At 31.1% G+C, this 17013-nt stretch overlaps 1 protein-coding gene across 1 annotated transcript in view; it reads left to right on the plus strand.

Moving 5' to 3' along the window:
- Positions 1-12232, plus strand: part of pit (probable ATP-dependent RNA helicase pitchoune) — a 34220-nt gene extending 21988 nt beyond the window's left edge. The window contains exons 7-9 of the mRNA XM_035368346.1: positions 3810-3962; positions 7034-7204; positions 12028-12232. Of these exons, the coding sequence (XP_035224237.1) occupies positions 3810-3962; positions 7034-7204; positions 12028-12207 (504 nt within the window). The 3' untranslated portion in view covers positions 12208-12232. The remainder of the gene's footprint in view (positions 1-3809; positions 3963-7033; positions 7205-12027) is intronic.
- Positions 12233-17013: the final 4781 nt, after the last annotated feature.

Raw genomic sequence — 17013 nt, forward strand, 5'->3', positions numbered from 1 at the left:
AATCTGGTTTAGTGCTCGTGGCATAGGGTTCAACGTTTTCAATTTTACAGCGAGTTTGGGATAAGCGTCGACCAATCAGAGCAAAGGTAAAACGAAGCGGCTTTCTTTCAGCAATTTCGCTGTCACATCGAAGGCGACGTTTTTTTAATATGGAGTACATCGTATCCGAATGAAATAATGAGTGCTCCCAAGAAATCTACGATGATGACATGCATTTTTTAATGCATTTCTTAATGAGCTTTTCCATTTATATTGAAAAATATGGATTTAACTCGTAAAGCGAAAGTTAAGCTCAGGATTATGGACGCTGTGTATGATCCTGTAGATGATTGATCCCATCCAATATTTTTCATTTTATTATGAAAATTCTTTAAAAAAATGCATGTTTGCAAAAATTTTATTTTTTCTATGCAAATTATTATTATTGCTTTCTTTCTGTTTATAATTACTATCGTTTTTCCTGTTTAATCCTTTTTGTATTTAAGAATAAATTTATTGAAAAAGCTGGAAATATTGTATTGCTATTTGCTTCAAATGCTGATTTTCTTTCCAAACAAACTTCATGAATTAATTTTACTAAAACATCAAATCAATATCAAGAATTTGCTGTTTTTTTTAACAGTAAAAATATTACTTAAAAAAAAAATTCACTTATTTAAGGATAGTCACAATAGTCAATTCAATGGTGTAAGCTTTGTATAAGTAATAAAAGATTAATCTTTTGAGAAAATGCTCTTACGAATTCCAAGAAGGAAAAAATGTAGTGAAATATCCTTAAAACAACAGTCAACAGTCTAGACAGTTTTGTCTTCTGTTGAAGTTCTGTTCTGTTTTTTAATTACATTCTCCATGAAAGGAATTTACTTTTAATGAAACTGAATAGCACACATAGTTCATAACATGGACTAAATTTAATGAATAGTATTTGTTATTATTATCCACTCTTTATTACCATCATTTGAATGGAATATTGATCATTTAAATTCATGCTGTTTTTCTGGTAGAAATTCCTAGATAAGGTATGAATGTTTATAATTTTGTTGTATTTGTAGACTTGGGTACTAAAATTTGTCAATGTGAAATTACTTTTGAGATTTGGTCGTAAATAGAAATGACAGCATATGTTGAAATAAAATTCAGGGGTGCGGCTTATACATGCAAATTATTAGAAATAAATGTATACAAACAGCTGGCAACACAGCAAAATGGTATTTAATGATTGAGCATAAAATACATTGTTAGGTGAATGTTTCCTAGTATTGTACTAGTTGTGGTTGCTGGTCATTGTGACCAGTTGTGGGATACTAGTACTAGTGATAATTGATACTGATAGTGCAGCCAATTACTATAGTGATCGACAGTGACAGTGAATAAGGAGTGCTAAGCACACATGTTTCACTGTCACAGAAACATGTTCCTTTTGATTGAAAATTAAAAAATAATAATAATAATAATGTATGGTAAGTACTGTTTTTAGCTTAACTGCTTTCACACCTGCAAAATGGAAAAATTACAGTCAAAAGTCGTTAATCCGGACTCGTCGGGACTTCGGCGATTCCGGATTATAGATAATCAGTTTAAATCTGGTAAGATGGCATGCAGAAATTACAAAATTAAAAATATGAAAGCGTAATTTATGAAATAAAGAACAATTATGATCTAAAGGGTATCAAAATTTACAAAAAGAAAAAGCTTAATATTTATTTGTTTACTTTATTAAACATTTCCTTCAATGTAAATTGCTTCGTTTTATGTGATAATACTTTCTCTTTAATTATATTAAACAGACATAATTTCTTGTTTAGTTACAAAGTTCCGCTGTTCAAGTCCTATAATTGCTGTGTTGAGAATACCGACTAATTTGTCTATCGAAATGTTTTCGTTTTCAATAACCTCTGGGTCACTTTCTCACTATCCGAAGGGGGAACTTGATTTAAATCATATCAAAGACGAGATGAAATACTACACTTAGTACAGAATTATAAACCAAATAAAATAAAAACATCTGCCCTGAAGATAGTGCTGCAGCGTGAAATTGATAAACAGATTTCGGATTTCAAAACATACTTTCGCTTTGTAGATACAAATTACATATTAGTAAATATATATCGGAAATTCTATTTGACATAATCTTTCTAATCTATCATAATCTAATAATGACGTTTCTGCTCCCCCCCTCTGCCACAGAGCATCGTGAAATTGATAAACAGATTTCGGATTTCAAAACATACTTTCGCTTTGTAGTAAATATATATCGGAAATTCTATTTGACATAATTGAAAGTTCAAGCTTACTTTTATAAAATTGCTCTAACAGTCTGCAAAAAATAATAAGCCGGATCCAATTCGAAGATTAAGGAACAACGCAATCTGCAACATTAACTGAATTAGATAACTTTAGCTTAGCGTATAACTCCGTTACACATTAAACGCGCATGCGCACAAACATATTCGCAGCCGTAAGGGTCTTACGCGCTCTCGTAAACGCCTGTGCGCATGCGTGAATGCGACGCATGCGCAGAAAGTTTGTAGCTTTGAGGTCCGGATTATAGATCATTCCGGATTATGGGTGTCCGAATTAACGACTTTTGACTGTACTAACATTTTCATCTCTTCAGTAGTATGTGTCCCACCTCCAGCCTATTTAAACTGCAGTGGGTTTCATGTTAGCCTGTTTAAACTGCAGTGGGTTTCATGTTAGCCTGTTTAAACTGCAGTGGGTTTCATGTTTCATTTACAAATAAATTAATAAGTAGTTATTCTGTTTCTTCAAGAAAGAGATATTTTTCACAAAGAGTGGTTTTATTTGAATTATCACACCCATGAAATAAAAACGCAACTTGAAGGCCACAAGCCCTCTCCCACATTTATTTACGCAATGAGATAGAAGTTAATGTGTACTGAGTTTGAAAAGTACAGCTTCCTTCAAATGAGTCATAACACAATGATTGATTAGAATAACTGCAAGAGCAAAATGTGTTCATTTCTTTGTTATCTCCCAAAATTAATGAAAGCTTAAGCAATCTTCTGTTATTGGGACCAGATTCAGAAATGTATGTATGTATGCACATGTATATGCATTTATATACCCTTTATTTGTGTGTATACACATACATACGTACATACAGAATATACACATGCATACATGAGCACGTATATTTATAAATACATGCACATATTGTTAAATATAAGTTTATGACTATGTATCCGATCGCCAATAGATGGCGGTAGTTTTTGTTTGTAAAAAAGAAACTGTGACGTCATAATTATGTATATGTATTAAATCGTCTTTGGTGTTCGTCAATAAACGTTGTGTGAAATAACTTTACTTTACTTTAAATTCGATCCAGTCTGATTTATTAGAGACTTACATATATATTGTTTTTATATACATAAAAACAATACATAAATACATACAGTATATACATAAATACATACAGTTCTGATAATAGAAGAGTATGAAGCTTATTCTTAAAATAATAATAATGTAGGTTGTATTTTTTTGGGGAGGGGAGGATTATGTTGTGAAATTAGAAAATGTTTCCTTGCTGTTGTTCCCTAGCATTCCATGGTATCTGGTAGCTAGCCAGACACTTGAGGAAAGCCATATGCCAAAAAGTAATCAGCATGGCACCAAAAATATAGTGTGGTATAGCGCTAATGGCAAAATACTGGATTTGGATTACGATTAAAAGAAACACTAAAATTGATTGAAGTTAAATAATTTTCAAATTGAAATAATTAAAAAAAAATAGCTATCCATTAGTGTGAATTTATGTACTGAAAAATGTTTATTATTTTTTAAAACAGGGAAAGCAAAAGCAAAATAAAAGAACTGTAACTTTCTTCCAATTTTGCAAAGCAAAGTCTGGTATTTTGCTATGTACAGATGTTGCAGCTCGTGGTTTAGATATACCACAAGTGGATTGGATTGTACAGTATGATCCACCAGATGATCCTAAGGTAAGAAAAACCATATTTAGAAATATTTTTTTGAACTAAAAAGATTAAATAAAAGTGTTGATAAAAATTTTATATGAAAGCATAATTCTCAGATGATTAAATTAAAATCCTTTTCATTTAAAGAATAAAGGCATAATGTTTAAATAACTTTTATTAAAAATATTATAATTATCTGCAGTTTGGAAGATTTTTGCATGTAATGAGTGTTAAACACTTCTCAAAAAGAAATTTTGTTGTAAAACTCTAAAGAAATGTATTGGTAAAATCATATACTATTAGATTTAATTGATTTTGTTATAGATAGCTATTTTAATTACCAGCCCATCTTATTTCATTTTCCTTATTGCGAAATTGAAAGGAAAAATTATAAAAGTACCATAGCAATTAAAATCCAACATTCACTAAAATAACCAGCATATATTTTCTAATCTTATATTTTTATGCTTTAAATTCTGTCCTTAAGCTGCTATTGGGTAATATGAGCAATTTAATATAATAATTTCATCAAGTAATCCCATGACTATTATCATTTTTGAAGAAATTAAAAAAGTAGGTAATTAAAAATAAGTAAGGCACTAATTTAATCAACTGTAATATATTCCTCATCTAAATCAGTAACATTCTTTAAATGCTGCAGCAGGTTCCCCCCCCCCCATTTTTGAAGCTAAGATTGCTTTGTGAATCGTTGATATTTTTTAATATTCAAAACTCCTTTACCATACATTTCCTCCAAATTTTTACATCATTTGCTGCACTGTTACCTTCTGAAACATGACATGTTTGGTATGTTTATGTGTTGATTGCCATTTTCACAAGGGACTATTAAAGCAACAAATTAATATCCACATGCTTACAAGCCAGAATTTATATGAATGAAGTTGTCTTTACTTTACAGTATTTTTACATTTGTGAAAATTCACTTATTTAAACTTGTTAAAACATTTTCTAAAATGTACCTGTCTTGAAAACACTATTGTCTGCAAACACACTGTCTGCCAGACCTGGTAGTTAGCTCCTTGATTTACACACTAAATGAAACGAAAAGATGTAAATTGAAATCTGCAGAAAAACAAATTAATCTAAATGAAAATGGTAATCAAATCTCCAAATCAATATAAAGAAAAAAATCGAAGTAACTCAAAACTGTGTTTAATCGCCTGTTTCTTACAACGAGTTATTCTTACTTCCTGACAAACTATTTATTTTGAAAATTGTTAACATTTTGTGCACCATAAGATCTTTAATTTATTTTTGCATATTAGTATAACAAATAGGGGGAATTAAATGACTAAATACTCTTAAAATTGCTCACCTCTATTTTATTTTTACTTCCTTGTGCGATGTAAAAAGAAGTATTGTAATCGCGAAAAGCTTCAGGCAGCACATTTTAACGAAAATATCCGTTTTGACCACTTTTGAATGCAATTTAACGATGTTTTTGTGTGATATCTGTATGTAAGGACAGAATAAAATACTCTTTTCCTTCAAAAAAATTATAAAACTGCTTTAAAATCAATTCTGAAGATAATTTTTTGTGGCGTCTGTTCGAACGTATGTACGTACGTGTGTAGGTACGTATCTCACATAACTCAAAAATGAGTAGCCTCAGAACGTTGCAATTTTGTATATAGGACTGCTATAACATGTAGATGTGCACCTCATATTTTGGTTTCAATCGGCCGCGCCAAACGTATATAAATATATTTATAAATATATCCACTCTGTTACCTGGCTCGGTGATCTCAGTTTCTTTACTCTTATATGTTTGTAAATTGTACATTTTTTGCTTAAAAAAATGATTGATTTATGTTGTTTTTATCTTCCGGTTAAGAGTTTTATGCCTTTAGTAAATCTGTATGCAATATTTTTAGAATTATCAACAATTTTAAAATTGTTTAAGTGCAGCTAAGCCTAATTTGATGGCGGAAAATGCTCTTGTTTACATTTGAAACAGCTGAGTAGCAGATTTGTTGCCAATCTAGAGAAACTTAGCTTTGCAACAACAAAGATACACCTTCATTTATTATTTAAATCATGCTTAATCCTTTCTGGAATTTTTTCGAGGAAATAAGCGTTTTAAGATTTACTTCGTAATTTTTAATACAGATATTTTGAGTTTTTATGTATTTTTGCCTTGTTGCGAAGTGAAAACTGAATTAATTGAATGAGAAATAATCGATCGTCTGTAAAAAACTGTTTCTTTTTTGTTTTGTTTGCTAAATTTCTTTTATACATAGTTCTAGCTTTATTATAGTGTTTAAATAGAACATGTGGCAACGATTAGATAATTCTTTGTATCATATAAATTTTGTGCATTCTGAAATATAATACTGTTAAGTAAACCTAGCGCCAGAGTGTTTTATGCGCTGTCGGCGAAGTAGGTTTAATTCAATCTAATAAGTTTAAATAAAATGCAAGAAAAAATGCGTACAATTTAATATTCCGTACAAGGAAGTCATGTGGCATACACATCAGATTTTTTTAATTACATATCTAGTTCGTGATTTATTCTAAACATTAGTACCATCAGTATACTAAATAAATAAATTAATATGTTTAAGTTGCAAAGAATCAGTTTTATCCTGCCTGTAACGAGCATGTTATGTTTTTATTTTATTGCTACTGTGCTTTTTTATAAAAATTAATGTACTGAAATTAGCTTTTACAAAAGAATTTCATATTTTCTTATTTTGGATTTCTAAAGACTTTTACCCTTTTGCAAGAAATCGTGATTTGCATTCCCCCCCCCTAAAGGAAGAACACTGCATGTAATAAAAAATATTTTCGAATGACTTTACATATTAATAGATGCATATTTTTAATATTGTTGAGTCCCCCCCTCAATTTATTGTTTAAATTTGAAGATTTTAAAAATACATTGCAAATTTGAAGGTTTGTAAAATACATATCAATAATGAGATATTCAAATATCTTATATATGTAGCAAAAAGGCAAAAAATATACAGATAAAAATCTGCTCCTAGTAGTATATCTTAGGGTTTGGCAATGAGGTTGTTGCATGCATAATAAGTATTAGTTTTCCCTTATTGTAAATGTTTTAATTTTCATAGGAATACATCCATCGTGTGGGTAGAACAGCTCGTGGTGAAAATCGAAATGGTCATGCACTGCTTATTCTGCGCCCTGAAGAGTTAGGATTTCTTAGGTATTTGAAACATGCTCGAGTACCACTGCAAGAGTATGACTTTTCTTGGAACAAAGTTGCAAATGTACAAAATCAGGTTAGTTTTGCTCATCTAAAATGCATGTACTTATTTCCTATTGGAAATAAAATTTTCATGTCAACCAAACAATTTTTGCCAAGATGAATATACCAAGTAATCCTGAAGTAACAAAAAAAAAAAAAAAAATTCCGTGACTGAAAAAGTGTCGACCATAGCACAATGTAGTTTTTTTTTTTAAAGGAGTTTTTATATTATTATTTTATTTTATTTTATTTATTTGAAAGATTTTGTTATTAGAATAGTTACGTTTTTCATTGATAGATCATACTTCAGCTATGTCAGGAGTTTATACAATGGCATATCACAGTTCGCAGTGCAGCTAGGACTAAAAATTGCATCTAACAGTTGTGGTTTATGAAAATGGTTTTTCAGGTATAGCATGACATGCTGCCATAATATCAAAGATATTTCATGTTCTTGTTGCATGATGACAAATTTCTTTCAGTGTGAGCAATAACATCAGCCAAGTTCTGTGCACTTTTAGCTTTAAGTAGCCCCTTAACCAAATTTTGGTAATTTGGTGGCTATTTATATAGAAAAAATGACTCAGGATGTGATTATTATGAAATTTTGATCATAGTAGGTATGGGCAAGACCTATGTGGAGGTATTCTTCCCTGCATGCTATACTCTGAATTGCTTGCCTCTTATGGAAATATTTTGTCTCTTAAGAGCACTGCATAATGCTGGGTAGTGATAGATATCATTTGAAATGTACAACTGTGAACTTCCTCAGGGGGAAAGAGTAGGAGCCTGCAATGAATAACAAAGAACCTGTGCCGTGCTATCATTGGTTGATGCCAATGTGTGTATTATTGGTTGATGCCAATGTATGTGAATTCTTCCTTGTCCAAATGTAGCAGTTGTCTGCATTTATACCTCCATTAAGCAAAGAAATGGTCTTATCAGTCCACATTATTTTCCATTTGTTGAAAAGTCTAGTTTGCAATTCACAATGTGCCTCGAAATCATTTGGTTTCAGTTCATGTAGTTGGTGGATTTTTGTCAGGCTATGATTTAAGCATGATCCTAAGTGATCATCATGCAGTTCCATATAAAGTTCCATCTTTTATCTATTGATAAAAGATGTAATTATTCTGGCAATAAAAGTTTCCATTATTATTTTTTTTAAATCTTCTATGCATTTTTTTAATGGCATTGTGCTAATGTTTAAACATCTTGAATAATTGACTTTTTACTCTTTTTGTTACTTTGGGGTTGCAAGGTATTTATGTATCTAATTTAGTTAGAGATAGATATTTAGAAGAATAAAATTTAGTAAAGTTTTATTAGTTTCTATATTTAGTAAATTATTGTCTGTTACTGTCTTCAAGAACTGTTGAAAAGAATGTTATGTAGGATGCTTATTGTATCAGTGGAAGGCAGTTTGTAAAATATTGTTATATCAAGAACTATATTAGAGTTGGCAATATTAAGCACTCTGTCATTGTCTCTGTTCATAAAACGTTAAATATTTCCACTGAAAAGCTTGTGTAGGTATAATGCTAACATATACCCAGTTTATATAAAATGCAAAATATTGTATTATAATGTAATTTTGCACATGGATAGCTTCTCAAACAAGCTTTTAATCAGTATAAAGTTTTTTTTTTTTTTTTTTTTTTTTTTTTTTTTTTTTTTTTTTAAAGATTAATTTGTTTCTAAACTTGAACACCTAAGACTAATTAAAACTCTCCTAGATCTCACCTAAACTCAAACACCTAAGACTTGTGTGGTTATAAATTAGGGAATTCATTAACGCGAACAAAACAGGTGCACTCTGTAGTGAAAGTGTGCATTGACTCCTTTGGTATATTCAAGACACCTGCCAAAGGAACCACTTATAATAATTCAGTAATTCACAGCATGAATAATAATTGATATAAATTAACACTTTAAAACTCTCCTAGATGCTGTGTTATAGCAGTTTAACATTTAATTTGTGATCAGTACCAGGAGGCTTTGAACTTGCCCTTAATTAATTACCAGCGATCTGCTAGTGGAAAGTGACATTCTAGATTTGTTGAATCTAAAGCATAACATGTTTCTGCTACATCAAAACATTTTAACTACAAATTAAATTATAAAGCAAATGCATAAATTTGTACTTGTCTTTATTGCAAAAGAGGAAGCAGTAGTATATGCTGAATATCTGATTGAATTGCATTCATTTTCCAGATTAAAGTTATACAAAAATATATCCTGATTTGCCTTGAATTTATGTGCCATTGCTATATAAAGAAATAATTAAAATAGTGAGGAAGTTAACACTAGTAAGTTATATTCCTGAAAATATATACTGATATTCAGAAAAATCCCATCAGGGAATATAAGAAAAATGTTCATGCTGTATTATATTTCTTATTCTAAAATTATTAATATTATATATGAAGTTTACAATGTTGTAGCCTATTTTAATGAAATTTTAAAAATATTTAATGACTTTGAGTAATGTATTAAAATTACTTTAATGTACCAAAAAGTAAAAGAAATTTTTAAAAATATACCGTATTTACGCGAATCTAATGCGCATCGTTTTTGGCCAAATGTAGTATTCAAAATTGGGGTGCGCATTAGATTCGAGTGCAAAGTTCGCCGATGACGTCAACCAAATTTCTCGACTACATTTACCGATACATTTATCGTTGACACATTATTGCATAGAGGATACAAACTGCAGAGTACGTAGTCACGAAATGGAGGGCAAACAGAGAAGAATGTCATATGACGCTACTTTCAAACATAAAGTAATTCTTTATGCTGAAAAAAATGGCAATAGAAAGGCAGGGAGAGAGTTCAAAGTAGCTGAGAGCAATGTTCGCTTGTGGCGGCAACAGAAATTGGCACTGTTTGCAACTAAAGCTAGTAGAAAGAAATTCACTGGCCCTCACAAAGGAAGACACCCTAAAATTGAAGAAAAAGTTTTGGAATTTGTACGCGAAAGGAGGAAGAATGGACAACCTGTGACTAGTGACACCATAAGAAATAAAGCAAAAGAGGAGGCTGAAGTTCTTGGAATACCGAAACAAGAGTTTAAGGCTAGCCGTGGATGTGTGGATCAGTTTATGAAGCGGATGGGTTTATCTCTAAGACGCCGTACAACAATATGCCAAAAGCTTCCTGCAGATTTTGAGGGAAAACTACTAACATTTCAGCGGTATGTCATCACACTTCGGAAGGAAAAGAATTTTTCAATGGGGCAAATTGGCAACACTGACGAGACGGCAATTTGGTTTGATATGCCTCGTAACTACACCATTACGGAGAAGGGGACTAAGGAAGGTATCATCAAAACTTCGGGATGTGAAAAACAACGCGTAACAGTGATGCTGGCAATAACAGCAGATGGGTGCAAACTTCCTCCTTTCTTAATCCTCAAACGGAAAACATGCCCTAAAACCCCTAAGAATGAAAAGCTGTTCCCAGATGATGTCCTGATTCTAAACCAAGAGAAGGGGTGGATGACGGAATCATTAATGCTTGATTGGCTCCGAAATGTATGGAAACGCCGTCCCGGTGGGCTCTCTAATCCACCATCAATGCTTTGTCTGAACACATTTCGTGGTCATCTCACCGACGACGTAAAAAAGAAGATGCACAGCCTAGGCAGTGATCTTGTTATCATTCCTGGAGGGATGACGTCTGTGTTACAACCCCTGGACGTTAGTATAAATAAACTTTTTTAAGGGGTACGTTCAGGCAGAGTACGAAAAATGGTTTTGTGAGCCAAACCGTGTATTGACCCCGACAGGAAAAATTAAGCGTGCTGCACCGCACATTGTTGCACACTGGGTTTCTACTGCCTGGAAAAGCATCGAAGCACCAATGATTGTGAAATCTTTCAAGAAATGCTGCATTTCAAATGCATTGAATGGCAGTGACGATGACGTGCTCTGGAAGGCCGAGGATGAGGATGACGATGATGAGGAAAGAAGAAATGAATCTGCGTCTGACGAAGAGAGCTGTGAGGATTCCAGTGATGAAAACATTAGTGAATAAAGACATATACTATTAATCACTGATTGTAGAAACTGTTAGCTAGATAGAAATGTTACGATTTATTTCATGTTCATATTTTACGATAGATACCGTATATACGGTAGTGCTAATTAACAATGATTGTTTCACATGACAATAGCCCGCTAATAGGTTAATTCTATGTTCTGCTGCTTTATGTATATATCCATGGTTGCATAAAATATGGTATCTAAATTTAAATAAAATTATCATACCATTAATTGATAGTTTATATACAAATCCATTGTTGTATAAAATAAGATTCAATAAATTCCTCATATCATTGATGCGCATTACATTCGCCGACAAACAATTTTTTTATTATTTAAAGTTTTAAAATGGGGATGCGCATTAGATTCGCATAAATACGGTAATTCTGAGTAATGGATTAAAATTATTATTATTAAAAAGTACCAAAAAGTAAATATTATGGCTACATGCAGTAGAAATTTTCTACAGAAAATTTATAATGACTGATCTGATGGAGTGTGTTATGAGAAAATGTAATATTTCTGCATATTAATTAGCTAGTATTTTATTGGGAAAATTGAAGCACACATAATGTTGATGTATACAGTAAAATAATGATAACAATAATTGCATGTATTATATTAGACAGTTTCAGTTGAAACAGCAGTGTGCATTAAGTAGCTGAACTTAATTAAATCAAATAATATTTGAGATATTTTTTCTTTCTGAAGTTAGAAAAAATAATTATTACATTTATTATTCTTGGTAAATATTGAAAAAAAATTGCATTTAAAAGTTTTTAATGAATTATTATAAATTGTACTTTATTTCTAGCTGGAAAAACTTGTTACAAAGAATTATTACCTACAAGTATCTGCAAGGGAAGCATTCAAGAATTACATTCGTTCATATAAATCTCATCATATGAAGAAAGTATTTAATGTGGAAACATTGGATCTTGCTGCAGTTGCAAAATCTTTTGGTTTTCCTGTACCTCCGTTTGTCAGTTTTTAAATAAAGATATATGTATATATTTTAAGCTTTTTGTGTTACCAGCTAGTCTGTACATATTATTACAGTTTTACATATTTTTATAAAACCACTGCCACAGTAATATATACATATTTGTGAAAAATTTGTTTAATTGTTAAAATTTTTTTAGTAAAAATTTATGCTATTAAATAGTAATATATTTTTAGTAGGATTATATTAGTAGGAACTTATATAATTATAGGTTTAGGAATATTCATAATTTGTTTTCTAAATTTAGGGGAGGGGATAAAAGATTCTTTCCCTCTATATTTGTCTCTTTATATATGCATGTATGAGCTTAAGTGATAATAATAATAATGATACCTCTTTATATCTTATAGGGGCTTTTATAATGCTTATGATAAGAGATGTGCAAAGCAGATGACATAGGAAATTTGAATAATCTTTTAAAAAATGTATATTCATGTACATAATATTTTTTTAACATTTATTTCTTAGAAGATCAATATAATTATATAAACTCAGTTCGTGCAAACTATTTCTGGTTTCAAAATATAAAAGTCATAAGAAAGATAAGCATTAACCCCTTCGCGCCGACTGTCACGTATACGTGCCAGCAACGAACACACTTATCTACCGGCCGACACACAGGCGTGCCAGAGTATTGTTGCGTTTTCTACCGAATGTCACGTATTTGTGCCACTACCTTGGAACGTTTTTCAAACTATAATTTCTGCCACAAGATGGCACTGTATGTCCATATGGTTTTAGATACATGTAGATTAGACCTTCTCGAAATGAGAGAAGCATGACTCACATACACGTGTTTTTGATTATATAAACAAACGGGGAACTAAATGTTTCCAAATGGCGTGATTTATGACGTCTCTTTAAATCGCACTTTATTCGCACGTGGTAGTTTTATATGCGCTAAAGCGTTGAGTATTTCGGTTTACAGTTCAGTTTTTAGAAAATAATTAGATCTTGTTAGACGTGAATTCTTTCTGTTTTTACCGTTTCAATGTCGAAGCGTCGAAAATGTTTAACAGAGCATGAAATAGCAGAAATGATGCAAAATATTTCAGATATTGATTCTGAAATTCTGATATTGATTCTGAAAGATTAACTGAAAGACATTTTCCAAAACTTTGTTCAGAAGAGACTGATAAGAAAATGAGACGACGATGCTTCGTTTGTTCACATTCCTGGAAAAATCCTCCAAAACGGCAAATGAGTTATTACGAGTTCAAGGAATGTAACGTAGGACTGTGTGTAGATCCCTGTTTTAAAATTTTTCTTACGAAAAGAGAATTTTAAGTAATATATTTAGTTTTCAGATGTATAATGTTAAAAGTCATAAAATGGTGAGTAATTAAAATAAAATGTGTAAAATATGCATTTAAACAAGAAATAAGGTAATTAAAGTATATATATAAAAATATTTATAAAGCATAAGCCGTTTAAATACTCTATAGAGCATTATTAAACAATGCGTTGATACTTCGGAGATTTCATGGATTTAGGCTTAGTAGCAAAAAAGCCCCCGGCCCTGGAGAGATGCTTGCGGAAGACACTGCCGGCCTCCGCGATAAGCGTGCGTTTTTGCTACCCGGCTCGAAGGGGTTAACACTTTTTATTACTAATAATAAGAAAATGAATACATAAATGTTATCTGTATTAGTCACTGTAAAATTTGATTGCTTGACTTATAATTAAAATAAATATTTACTAGCAAATTACTTAGTATACTTGATTTTTACTCTTGGATTATACTAATCTGTCTTCTAGCTGTTAAGGAAGTAAATTCTTGAATTATTTTAGCAAGGTTAGATTATTCTCAATTAAGAACAAAGGTAAACTGATAGGCCTTTCCTGTCCCATACTACTGTACAAATAATTTTTTATTAATTTCAGTTTTGAGAATGATTATTCAGCCTTAGCTACAGTTACCAGAACTGTTAAGTATATGATGCATGCTGTGTTCAGGAAACTCAGGAAAACTTGATGAAACTGTGATTTGTAATCAGAAATTCTGCTTATTCTCTGACTCTAGTATTTTTATAGTTAGGTGAATAATTATTCCTCTTGAAAAGGGAAAACGTAAATATTGTTAACAAGGTTTAATTTTTTTATTTTTCAAAATAAAATTTGTTATATATAAAAATTCAGTTGCTCAAGGAACCACGGTGCTGTCCTAGTAGCCCCAGTGGTAGTTGTGCCTCTGTCCCTCATCTTTTATACATAAGAACCAAACCTTTCTCTGCTTAGAATTGTAAAATAAGTAATAGTTTATAATTTTATTAAATTTTTCAAACTGTTTGTGCTACTTCTGTGTTTATCAACATATGTAATGTAATACAAAATTTGCTATATGTGTATTTTATTTTATTCCCATTGTCATATATTTATTAAGAAATATGCATAGTTTTAACATTTATGTTTCCAGTAAGCTATTTGTTATGTTGCATTTGCAAATGCAATGAAATCTTTCTCTCTGAAGCAGAAAACTCAGTCATATAACATAGAAATATATTAAAAATTAGCATATAAAATTTTAATTGAAGAATCAAAGTGAAGTTATTTTCATTTGTTTGTCTGATATAAAAAAATTGAGGAAATAGTATATAGTTAATATATATACATAGTATATAGTTGAGACTATATTTAAAAATACCCTTCATTCATAAACCCTAAGATAACAGACCACCCATTATTCCAGATGATCTTCTGTGAAGGTGTTTGTCTTAGAGGAGTACTGTTGAGTACTGTATTCATTGTCTTGCGAGAAATACTGATCACTCTTCGAGATAGTTGCTTGAAAATGTTTCTCTGCATTTACAATTTTGATGGTATGTATTTCAGTGTGAGCAATAACATCAGCCAAGCTCTGTGCACTTTTAGCTTTAAGTAGCCTCTTAACCAAATTTTGGTAATTTGGTGGCTATTTATATAGAAAAAGTGACTCAGGATTTGATTATTATGAAATGTTGATCATAGTAGGTATGGGCAAGACATATGTGGAGGTATTCTTCCCTGCATGCTATACTCTGAATTGCTTGTCTCTAATGCAAGGAGGGAAATATTTTGTCTTTTAAGAGCACTGCATAAGGCTGGGTAGTGGTAGATATCATTTGAAATGTACAACTGTGAACTTCCTCAGGGGGAAAAAATAGGAGCCTGCAATGAATGACAAAGCAAAGAAAACTGTGCCGTGCTATCAATATGATGCCAATATGTGTATTATTGGTTGATGCCAATGTATGTGAATTCTTTCTTGTCCAAATGTAGCAGTTGTCTGCATTTATACCTCCATTAAGCAAAGAAATGGCCTAAAGTCTAGTTTGCAATTCACGATGTGCCTCGAAATCATTTGGTTTCAATTCATGTAGTTGGTGGATTTAATGGCCAAAGGTGCATGAAAGCCAATCTGGGAAAAAAATAATTTATACGGGCGTGAAGATCTGTTGGAATATCAAACCGATTAATATCAACCTTTTAAAATAAACTAATGTCTGAATGTGAAAATTTATTTTATTGATTTTTTGTAATAATTGAATATCTTTTCAATGCCTTTACCATTAAAATATATACCCTCCCCCTCTCATTAATAAAATTTTTACTTTTATATGTAAAGTATATAAAATTCAACTCTTCAATTCAGGACTTTAAAATGCTTGAAATGAATTTTGTTTAAATATGGCCTTATTTGTCTTGTATGTGAGCAATTTTTTGACTTGTTGGCATTTTTCCAGTCTCGGTAAATGATCAACTTGCTTTTAAAAAACACACTAGAAAGCTTAGCCCTGAATTTTGTTTCAGCAGTTTAATATGCTAGCTGCATGAGAGTTTTGTGGTTTTCCTCTTGTAAAAAGTAGATGCAGGTCAGTTTTCCTCAGATTTGGTTGTTTGAATATGGCAAAACATTTTATGTCTGCCTAAAGGAATGAATGCTTTTTTGAATGACTAAGGGAAACTGCCTTGTATATATGTAACACAGGGAGAAGATCACAAAAACTAACCTTGCAACCAGCACTTTCGCCTGGGATCACACAATAAGTATTCAGCAGTTGTAACCACTCAGCCATTAGCGAGGCTCCAGTTTTCTTTGCTTGTATCTTAAGTGTGATAGTCGAACAATCCATTCCTTAACTGTGTTTTTTTTTTTTTTTTTTCCCCATAAATGCTGTCATTAAAATTGAAAAAATTTTGTGACAGATTAAGTTTACTCAATGGATATGGTTATTCTGGTCTGAAATAAAGTAATTCTTATATATTTTACTCTCATAACAAATACTTTAGATAGGGTTTTGTATGGATCTGAGGATCTCTTTTTAGGATATGAGGTTCTTAGGAAACAATTTTGGCCCTTAATTTTATTCATTTGCATTTCTGTCTCTCTCTTTTTTTTTTTTTTTTTTTTTTTTTTTTAGTTTGCCATTTTAAGTGTGAATTAACATCTTGGAGGAATATGTTTTGATGATTCATTGACAACTATGTATTTGCTGAGTTATCATTTGAATACTTTCTTACTTTTTAATATAAGTGTGGATATTTGAGTTTTTGGCCACAAGGCACTGCCTTGATTGAAACATAAACATTTCAAAATTATTCTTTATTCACAAATAAAGGGTTAATAAAATATTATATCCTAAACAACTTTTTTCTTTTTAGAATTTCTAAATTTGATGACTTATCAGCATTTTGCAAATTTCAAGATCAATTTATATACAAAATTTTTTATTCAGAAATTTGCAAATTTTTCAGATAATTCTTTTAAAACATAACAGTATTGCTAAATATCATTAAAACAATGATAAACATTAAAGT

The sequence above is a fragment of the Stegodyphus dumicola genome, chromosome 3 (genome assembly GCF_044657685.1).
Source record: "Stegodyphus dumicola isolate Sdum_Otavi_A_Nest chromosome 3, ASM4465768v1".
NCBI classification, from domain to species: domain Eukaryota; kingdom Metazoa; phylum Arthropoda; class Arachnida; order Araneae; family Eresidae; genus Stegodyphus; species Stegodyphus dumicola.